Here is a 10,628-nt window from a genome sequence, read left to right on the forward strand (position 1 = left end):
CCCCAGGTCTGCAAAACACAAAGAAGTTATGACACTCAAACTGGAGGCAAACAAGCAGCATAACATTTCTAAAATGATTTTCAAGTCATGCACACACAGCAATGGAGCAAGAGCAATGGTGTCATCAGGGCTCATGTTGGATAAATTCAATCCCAGGCAAACACCCGCCCACAGACAAATGTCAAGGAGCCACCCCAACTCACATGCGAGATTTACAGCAGGCATTAACATCAGCACCACCCATGCAGCCCAGGGCGCTATGGACATTTCAGGGCCTCAACTGTCTTGACGAGGTCCTTTAAAATACTGCCCTATGTGTAAGTCCAACTCCTGCCACCATACACCGTACCTGAAGGTCCCCCTCAGCAATCCTAAAACCCACGTAAAGACAAAGAAGGACCAGGGCTTTGTCTCCAGGGTGACAGAATGACATTCAGGTCCCTTGTTGTCTCCTGCAAACAGCATAACCTTGGCAAGTTAGCTTTTCCTTCACAAGAGCCTAGACTTCTAAACGCAAGTCACAAAAGGTAAAACCTTGTACTTACATCTTGAAATTACAACCAGATTTAAAACTTCGCAGAGGAAATTATTAACTTTTACTATCATCCTAGCCCAAGTTTTTAAATGGGCTCAATTACATAAGGTTAGTGCACTTAGCCTTATCTCCCAGATAAGGATGTAAGAAAACATTTTAAAATTCAGCTTCTATATCACATTTTCTACCAACACATCCGCTTGTGCTTACCCCATCATCCAAAGCAATCTCTAGGTAGAAATTATTTTGAAAAGCGGGTCACCAGAAGTTTTAACTTATTTAATACATTTATAGAACAGAATTTTGCAGGAGGGATGAGAATAATCATACAGTAAAGAGATAGAATATGGCAGAAGGAAAAGAGAGACCAGATTTTATTTTATGCAACTTAAATCCTTCACATGCATTACGTCTAACATACATATCTAATGCTCCATACTCTCACAAGGATGAATTTTGCTTTTATTAAGGGGGAAGATGGTGCAGGCAGAAGAGGTAAGGGTAATAAATGCTATTTTAAAGTAAACCAGAAAGTATACTTGCGTATATATAGGCCATATATGCTTTTTATTTTTATTTTATTTTATTTTATCTTCTGGCCGCACCACAAGGCATGTGGTACCTTAGTTCCCTGACCAGGGCTTGAACCCGTGCCCCCTGCAGTGGAAGGAAGCATGGAGTCCTAACAACTAGACCGCCAGGGAAGTCTCCACATATGCTTTTTAAATGTCTGGAAAAATATGCCAAATGTAATGCTTCTACCACTGGGAGGAAAACATTACGGGTGATCTTTCTCTTCTTTTTGTTTATCTACACTTTCTAATTTTTGTACAACAAAAACACTTACTACCTATGTAATTTAAAACGTATTTTTTAAAGTTAACAGATTCACAATAGCATCAACAGAAAAATAAGCCACATCTGGAACAGCTCAGGACAGAACAAAGCCTGAAGGATTTCTGGGCTCAAGGCTGAAGGATGCAGACAGTGAAGTTCCTGGGGCCCCAAAGTCCTAACGCCCTCCTCTCTGGACAGGATGCTCAACGTGATTTTAAGCATATGCCATTTAGCAAACTGTATCCTCTCTACCATGCAGTTTAGGCAAGGGACAGTCTAAATTACCACACAAAAGAAGCATACTCCCAGCGCCTGCTGATTCAGCCAAGGAAAGAGACTGAAGTTTCTACCAACTCACCATTTAATTATGTGTAACACTTGCTTTACAATCCAATTTATGGGTCCTAGAGGTTTAATAAAGTTACCGCTCAGTTCCCTGCTATTAAACACTGGGCAGTTATGACAATTAATTAATACCACCCCAAGGCTACCAGGAGGGCTGTAGTTCTACCAGCCAGGTCGCGCTCTCCGAGTTGAAATGGCCACCAGAATGGGCCTCCCAGCTTGAACAACATGCCCCTTCTGCCTTATACCCCTTCTCTGGTGGGGACCTCAGGTTGGGGAGTTAGGTAGAAATGCAAACAGGTGGTATTGGTTTGCTTTACCGGTTGTTCCGCCGAAGAGGTTTTAACCCCTTTTGTGATCACAGGCACCCCTTCCTCAAGTGGAAAAATAAATCTATATGTTTTGTTTGCACAGTACATCAGAATGACATACTGCCAACCACGCCTGCTAATGAAAGCTCAGAATTATCCCAAACCCCTCCGGTGCCTCATTCTTCTCCTCCTAAACCAATTCTTCCTGGCATCCATCCCACCCCCTACATCTCAAGTCAAGGACGGACTGGTTTTAAGCAAAGCGTTTCGCTGCCCACTAAGATTCCTGAGGAACCCACTCCAACCGAAGCCACGGACTGAGTCTGAAAGTGCTTGTAAGCCCTCCAGCCTCATCTCTCCGTACTCACTGTTGCTGGATTTAAGGTCGCGGTGGATGATGGGGACAATTGCCTCATCGTGTAAGTAGTTCATCCCTCTGGCAATCTGCACGGCCCAGTTCACCAGGATGTCTGGGGGAATCCTTTTCCCAGATAACACTCTATTCAAAGGCCCTCCACGAGCAAACTCCATGACCAAGCAGAGGTTGGGCTCCTTCAGACACACCCCCCTAAGGGCAATGATGTTGGGATGCTTCAGCATGGCGAAGAGCTTGGCCTCCTGGCGAACATTCTCTATGGTCTGGCTGATGTCCTCGTCCGGGTCGTGGCGAGCTGCTTTCACGGCGACCTCATCCCCTATCCAGAAAGCACGGTAGACCTTCCCAAAGCCCCCGATGCCAATAATCTCTTCCAGGGTTAGCTCCGCAAAATCAATCTCTAACACTGAGAAAGAAAAGAAAAAAAGAAGCAAGTCAAAAAAATGTGAAAAACACCATTTTATCACCCAGTTACCTGGGTGGGTAAACACAGCAAGTTGTCTGCGCACTTAGATTTTCTGTCTTCTCACTATAAACTCCCTAAAGACAGGAAATGTGATTCACTTTTTTTCTGTTACGTTATCCTTAGTGACTAGCACAGAGCAGGCATTCAATACATATTCATGAAATAACTTCCACTTGGGAATTCACGCAGAATCTTGTACCGAGAGCAACCATTCTAACTAAAAGGAAAATTGGGGGAGATCATTTTCATGAGACTTATTCACATTTCACTGTGTACATACTAGGTAGTGAGAAGCATAAAATCCAGTGCCACGGCAGACACACAACAACCAGACCACTTTAGTAGCAGTATGATCCAAAGATGAGGAAAATCACTAATTCCCACCACAGGACAGGGATTAAGGGCGAGTGGGGAAGGGATTCTCAAGGAAGGAAACATTTGAAATGGGCCCTAGAGAATGAGTGGGAGGGATCTCATCAGGCAATGACATTTTGGAGAAGCACAAGTGGAGAAGGACAATCCAGGCAGAGGGAAGGTCATGAGCAAGAACCGTGGGGCATGGAGAACACTCACAACAGCCAACACATGGAAACAACCTAAATGTCCATCGACAGATGAATGCAGAAAGAAGATGTGATACATATGCACACTACTGTATATAAAATAGATAACTAATTAGGGCCTACTGTACAGCACAGGGAACTCTTCTCAATACTCTGTAATGACCTACATGGGAAAAGAATCTAAAGAAGAGTGGATATGTATACGTGTAACTGATTCACTCTGCTGTACAGCAGAAACAAACACAACATTGTAACTCAACCATACTCCAAAAAAATTTTTTAAAAAAATAGCATTTAGTTGAAAAAATAAAAAAAGATGTGATATATATATACAACGGAATACTACTCAGCCATAAAAAATGAAATAATGCCATTTACAGCAACATGGATGGACCTAGAGATTATCACCGTATGTGAAGTCAGACAGAGAAAGACAAATACCACATGATGCCACTTACATGTGGAGTCTAAAATACGACAGAAATGAACTTATCTATGAGACAAAAACACTCACAGATACAGAGAACAGACTTGTGGTTGCCAAGCAGAGGGTGGGGGAGGGAAGGATTGGGAGCTTGGGATTAGCAGATGCAAACTAGTATATATAGGATGGATAAACAACAAGGTCCTACTGTAGAGCACAGGGAACTATATTCAATATCCTGTGATAAACCATGAAGGAAAAGAATAGGAAAAAGAATGTATATGTATAACTGAGTCACTTTGCTGTACAGCAGAAATTAAACACAACATTGTAAATCAACTATACTTCAATAAAAAGAAAAAAGAAAAAAAGAACATAGGCCATGAGAGTATATGGCCTATCAGGAACTTCAGGGAGTCCAGGGCAGCTGGATTATAAGCATTAGGGTAGATGAGGCTCAAAGCCTTGCTGGGGTCAGCCAGGTCATGAAATGTTGTTAAAGCCATTCTGAGGGGCTTAAATTTCACACTGTAAACGGTAGGAGTCACGTATCTTTAAGAAGGAGAGTGTTGTCAGTCTTGTGACTTAGAAAGGAAACCAACTCTGGCAGCCATGTGGAATATAACAGCAAATGGAGGCCACTGCAGTAACCCAGGAGCACAAGCACAAGGGTCTGAACCTCAGCAGCCACGATGACAAGAGGAAAAAGTAAGGAGGAAATTGGGAGATCTTCAAAACTTGGTTCTACCAAGACCTGGTGACTAAGATGCTTGAGTAAGGAGTCTCCTAGGCAACATCTTACCCCAGCAGTCACCTGGGCCACAGGTCCACCCCTGAGATTTCCAGTATCACACCCAACCACTCATTCCCCATCCCAAATCCAGAGTTTGAATCTACGGTACTACGATTCTATCTTTAGCTCTGCTTAGAAAGGCTTCCATGGATAGTCAATAATAACCACCAGTGATTATAAATCTTGGGCTAGATATGGTGCTGCTATACGAGCAAAGTGCTATTTCATGTTTCTCTCATCAAAACCCTATTCTCTGTCTTCTAAGTCTCTTTTTTTGTCTTTACCTAGCTGACTCATTAGGCATCCCTCAGGTCTCAGCTTAACCATCAATCTAATAGAGGAACTTTTCCTAACCCCCTGACTAAATGAGGTCAGGCCCGAGTCAAGCACTTCCATAGCAGTCTCTATTTGGCAAGACTCAACAAGGTTATAATTACTTGTTCATCGCCTATCGTCCTGCTAAACTGCGAGATGCACAAGGGTGGATCCTGTCTGTCTTACTCACCACTGTCCTTATCGTGCCAAATATTCAGCTGGTGACCAATAGACAGGGAAGAAATATGAGGGAAAAAAATCTATCTCAGTATGAAATAAACCAAGCTCAGATCTGGGGGGAAGAAATTAAATTGGACCTCCTGAAACAAATACAGAGAATAGTCACATTTTGCTAAAAAAAATAAGAACACAAAGATATATTTCTGAACCCTTGGCAAGACCAAAAGAGGAACTGCCCACCGCTGACTGTTCTCTTCCATTCTCAGCCAGCTCCATGAAGCCTTCATTCTCCATTCAGATGGTGCTGGGGCTCAAAACTGTTTTTGCTTAGTTATAGCACTTCTATCCTATCTAGGGCTAATATTCATTTGTATTTTGTAATGCACCCAGCAGTCTGCACAAAGGAAACTCTTAGGAAAACTTAGTTGGACTGCCTTTAGGTATATAGAAGATTATCACCTCATCTAGCACTCTTTTTGAAGAATAAATGGTGTGGCAGGTCCTGCAGACTAGCAGTCAACATCCATTCTACAATCCTCCAGCACACCTTTCAGTACTACAGAGGTCAGAAAGCTAAAACACTACATTTTCCAGACTCCTTGACAGAGTGCTGGTTAGCCAATGAGATGCACAAGATTCAGAAGGCAGAAGTGAGATGGAGACCATCTCCTTGCTGCTTCTTCTGGCAAGCATGGCTGTGGAGAAGTGGGGTTTTTCCTGCAATAGCATGTCAATGTCCAATTAGCTCTGTGGATGTGGAAAGGAATGTTGCAAGGCCAAGCAGTCACCTAATCGGACAGCAACTACGACAGGGTGTTTGAGAAGTCAGCAGCTTCAATGGCAACTCCTGATTCTGTACCATCTCAGTTAGACCAGCAGCAGCTTGCCTGGTGGGCCAGGTCTGCAATGTTCTGGGAGTTGGTCCTCTAGGTCCAGCTGGCAGCCCCTTCTCCCCAGCCTTCCAAAAAAATCTATAAGCAACTAACTTCTTGTGCTAAATCATTTTCTGCTTAAAATAGCTTGAGTGTTTCTGGGTCCTAAAATGAATGCTGACTGATTACTAATTCTTGCCTTATCTCATCTATATGAGTGAGAAAAATATGCCAATGTCAAAGAGAGATTAGAAACCCTCTTGGAGAAAACTGTAAGTTATCCTAGGAGTCCCCATGGTCATAGACGGAAGAAACACTCGTTTTTTCTGCCAGATTTTTCACTGATGAAAAGATATGTGCCTTTTTAATAAATGTGCATTTACATACCTTATTTCCTCAACTGAATATCTGAATTCTCCTTAAGGGAATTAACTGTTGTATTTTCTCTTGTACCCACCCTCTTCTTTCCTCTGGTCTGAAGCGTAGCTGTGAACACACAGGACGTGTTAGATATTTATTTAAACATATGGGGATTTAAAAGATGTGATTCTGAACCAGGGTGCTGAAAGGACAGCTCCTTCAATGGTATTTCACAGAAGGTAGAAAACCTCTGTGGGGAAGGCGAAGAAGCAATGGTCTCTCTCTGGGTAGAACATAAACTCTCAGGTTCTTGCTATTTCGTCGAGGAAATATTATGACCAGCCTTCAGAAAACGTATAGAACAGAGCTTACAAGAAGAAAGACAAAACAGTGGGGGATGTGGGGAGGGTCCTTTCTTTTCCCTTCCCTGCTAAGAAGTCCCTTTGGATAGAAACTAGACCTTCACTGCAGCTGCGCGGATGTGGGACTCTCCTCCCTTTCCCTGCCCCAGTCAAGACCTGGTTGTAAGTAAGAATCAGGTCAACTCTCACACAGCACATTTTTCAGTTTCTGTGGAAGAACATTTCCAGGAATTCAGGAACAAAACCTTATCTCTTTCAGTCTTGGAGTCAAGATGTTATTCCCTCTCAATTATATCCCTGGAAACTAAATATACAGGCACATTCTGGTGAGTTTGGGGCAAGTGAATGGTACATACCTCACTCATTTAAAAATCTTAAGTACGTCTGAAAATACATCCTTATATTGCTAGTGAAGGCAAGAAAAAGAAATGTAAATTAGTAATATCCTTAACTTATGCCCTGCTTGAAAACTGACACAACTCTCCTGTAAGAGAAGCTTTTTTTTAATACCTAGGGTTATATATCTCCGAAGATGATACATTTGGAACTTTACATTTTCCATCTTTCACTAAAATAAAGAAGATGAGCAAGCTCCTGGGTTACTTATATTTGTCAGCCCCGTGGAGAGCTAAACTCTAATACCTACATTGGAGAGGATAAAAGCACTCTATAAACATTACATGATTTATAATATCACTCTTACATGCTTTCTTTGTCACAAGATTTAATAATTTCCCCCTCTTCCGTTTTGATTAAAGTTTGAAACAGAAGTTTCACTTTGAAAAGCAGTATTTGAAAGTAAAACTGAACATTATTACTTCACTTTGTGTCTTCTATTCACAATCTAATATCAAAATTCATGTCCCAGAGAGGAAGTTGAAAAAAGTAACTGGGGAAAAGTTGTCGGAGGCTCAATTTCATTCTAAGTCTTTGGAGACAAGGTCAACAATCACCTTTATTTTCTGAGTGACACTAAATGAACCAGTGGACACAGCATACAGACCAGAGGCCCTTTATCAGATCACCAAGATTTGCTCAAGATTTCCTTGAGCAAAGCACTGCACTGAAATTATATATTTACATCACCAATTTCCCTCACGTGTGACTTCTAAGTACCTCCTCATCTTCTCATTTCTTTATCCCCTGGTATTTAACACAGTATCTCTCTTTCACTAGGCACTCTAATTGGTTTTTGACTAGAATTAAATTTTCTGAATTATCAAAAATTAATTCCAGTCAAGATCAGAATTTAGTGTGGCTAAATAAAATAACTTACCAAGACCTTCAAATGCTGTTGTTCAAGTCAATTCTTTCAATAAGTACAAGGTACTTCCTACTTTCTCATCATCTGAGTTTTAGATATCAGAATCTACTCTCTCCAAGGTAACTTTTGTTACAGTCTGGGTGAAGTCCTGGGCACCCAATGGAGAAGAAGCTTCTAAAGTGGCACAGTGTAGACCTGCCTGGCTTTCTGTGCATGGGTTCTTCCCACCTAAGTCACATTCGCTCCTGACTGCTCTCACAGCAGCGAGCACAAGATATTAAAGAAACTCAGCTCCCGTTCATGAACCTCACAGAGCTCTTCTACTCTGATATTAGCTGTCTCTGAAAAAAAAAAAAAAAAAAATCACCAAACCTCACCCACAAAGACCCTCAAAATCTGACACGTTTAAAACTACACTGTTTTCTAACATGCCAGGCCAACATCTCTTCCGGTATGTGACCAAGTTCATCTTCAACATTATTCGAGACATTATCTGCTAGGACCCTTAGCCTTGATCTTTCCAGCACTAAGGCAAAAAGGTGTAACACCTAGAAACAATTTAAAGTAATTTGTCACCTGCAGGTATTATAAAGATTAACTGTAGAAGGAGGAAGTTTTAAACTGAGTAAGAGGGAGAGAGAAACAAAGGAAATTAAACATTTGAACATCAATTTGACAGTCAAAACACCAATAAAAAAAGGGCAGTAGAAAAACAAGAGGTTATGATTTTGATATTAATAAATGGTATTTAATAAACATCTTAAGATATAATTGTTCAGGTGAAAATAAGTTACAGGACCAGAAAAATAACTGTTACAAATAAAATTTTAAAATTAAATGTTTAAAGTTGGTCCTTGGTAATGACTTTTTTAAATGAGCTAAGAGACAAAGTATACAAAATATGGAATAAATAATGATATAAGTGAATTAACAATACTTTTTTAACAGGAAAGAAATTACGGAAACCCTCAAATACAAAATAGTGTAAACTGCACCAGAAGATACTTACATCTTTCTTCTAAAACCACCTAGCATCACTGATTAAAGGATTCTAATGGCAATTTAACTCCTTTGAAAAACAAAGAAAATTTCATTTCAGGGTGTGGAAAAGGGGAGCTCCTGGGAAACTGGTGAAAACAGGACCCTAGAAGAAAGGCCCTGGGAGGGACCCCTGGGCATGGTCCCCCTGAGATTTGGCAAATACCAAATATAGGCAAGGATCTAGGGTGAGAAGAAAGGAGAAAATATATTGTCTGGGTGTCAAGGCCCTGGGATTTAGCCACTATATCTTGTGCTCCTGATCTCTCATGGGGGAATGACATACTTTTCCCTTGCTAATCATTTCTCCACTCATCACCTGCCTCGACAGACAGACAGACAGACACACACACACACACACACACACACACACCCTTATAGCACATTATTTGGTGAGACTCCTCAAGGGACCACTTTTTAAATACAAGATTAGGATCCAAGAAATCAACGCCGTATTTCAAAGATACTTCAGCCTTGAGTTCACACAGGCTTCCAGGACTTGTGAGCCAGCCCAGCCCTGCGGGAGACACCCCCCGTCTCCTTTAAAGCAAATGCCTTTCAGGGGCGGGGACAGGCGGTAGAAGAGGTCGGGAAGGTCCCTGATTTGGGGACTAATGTTATGACAGAAACCACCAGCTTGCCTAAAATCCTTCCAGACTGGGGGGGCGGGGAGGCTGGAGACAGGAAGATTCTCCTGCTGGGGCTTCAAGATGTGGGATCAGGAGCTGCTGCTGAGGCGGTCGCGTGAAGGTGAAGAAGCCCAAGCGCCCGAGGTTCCAGGCGAGGCCTGCGGCATGTCTATTTTACTGATTGCACCCGCCAAAGCCCCTGCAGCCCGAGCCCGCGCACACACACACACACCCAGGTCAATCATTGCCCACCCAAGCTTAACCCTCGAGGAGGGCTCCCCTCCCCCTGCGACCACCCCAAGGCGTCCATCATACCCCCCACCCCGCTCCCCGCCAGGCTCCCGGGCCCCGCCTTCGCCTTACACTGAATGGGCGGGTAGCAACTGGGGTCTTCGCCTCCGGGCTGGCAGCGGCTGGAGAAGGCGCTGCGCGGGGTCACGTAGTTGCTGGGGAAGATGCCCACCCGCTGGTTCAGCTGCCCCGTCCACCAGCCCTCGTCGCCGGACACCTGCGAGTCCTTGGACAGCACCTCCACCACGTCGCCCAGCCGCAGGGTCAGCTCGTCCTCGCCCGCCGCCTCGTACTCGAACACGGCCGTCCAGTAGGGCAGCGGCGCGTCGGAGCCCAGCTCCCTGGGGACTGCCGCCGCCGCCTCCTCCTCCTCTTCCTCCTCCTCCTCGGCCCCGGCCCCGGCCCCCGCTCCATCCTCCCCCGGCGGGGCTGCAGCGGCGGCGCTCGCCAGGCAGCCGAGAAGCGCTCTGGAGGGCTCCATGGAGCGGCCGATCCATAGGGTGCGGGGCTGCTGCCGCCCGCAGGAGCCGCCGCCGCCTATTGTTCATGCGGCTCCGCAGAGCTGGGGGGACCCCCCTCCCCCGACGGCGGCCGCAGGTAGGGGCCGGGCTGGCGGGGCGGGGAGAGTCGGCTCGCTAGGGCTGGGGCTGGGGCTGGCTCAGCGCGG

At 44.1% G+C, this 10,628-nt stretch overlaps 1 protein-coding gene and 1 long non-coding RNA gene across 6 annotated transcripts in view; both read right to left on the reverse strand.

Moving 5' to 3' along the window:
• The window catches only part of MAP3K9 (mitogen-activated protein kinase kinase kinase 9), a 71,582-nt gene extending 60,988 nt beyond the window's left edge, over positions 1 to 10,594 (reverse strand). For 3 of the 5 annotated variants that reach the window (XM_089907899.1, XM_022570239.2, XM_089907897.1), the window contains exons 1-2: positions 10,034 to 10,594; positions 2,397 to 2,810 (exon numbers count right to left, since the gene is read on the reverse strand). In XM_089907899.1, coding sequence (XP_089764025.1) covers positions 2,397 to 2,810; positions 10,034 to 10,442 — 823 coding nt within the window. In that variant the 5' untranslated portion in view covers positions 10,443 to 10,594. The remainder of the gene's footprint in view (positions 1 to 2,396; positions 2,811 to 10,033) is intronic. The other 2 variants (XM_089907896.1, XM_089907898.1) reach the window with 1 other exon arrangement.
• Positions 6,418 to 9,006, reverse strand: LOC149750323 (uncharacterized). The gene is made up of 3 exons (XR_016392213.1): positions 7,250 to 9,006; positions 7,096 to 7,145; positions 6,418 to 6,503 (listed from the first exon to the last, which is right to left on the reverse strand). It is a non-coding gene; the product is annotated as an uncharacterized LOC149750323 (long non-coding RNA).
• Positions 10,595 to 10,628: the final 34 nt, after the last annotated feature.

Source organism: Delphinapterus leucas, chromosome 2 (assembly GCF_059928025.1).
Source record: "Delphinapterus leucas isolate spDelLeu-1000000601 "Yukka" chromosome 2, BTC_Dleu_Yukka2, whole genome shotgun sequence".
NCBI lineage: Eukaryota > Metazoa > Chordata > Mammalia > Artiodactyla > Monodontidae > Delphinapterus > Delphinapterus leucas.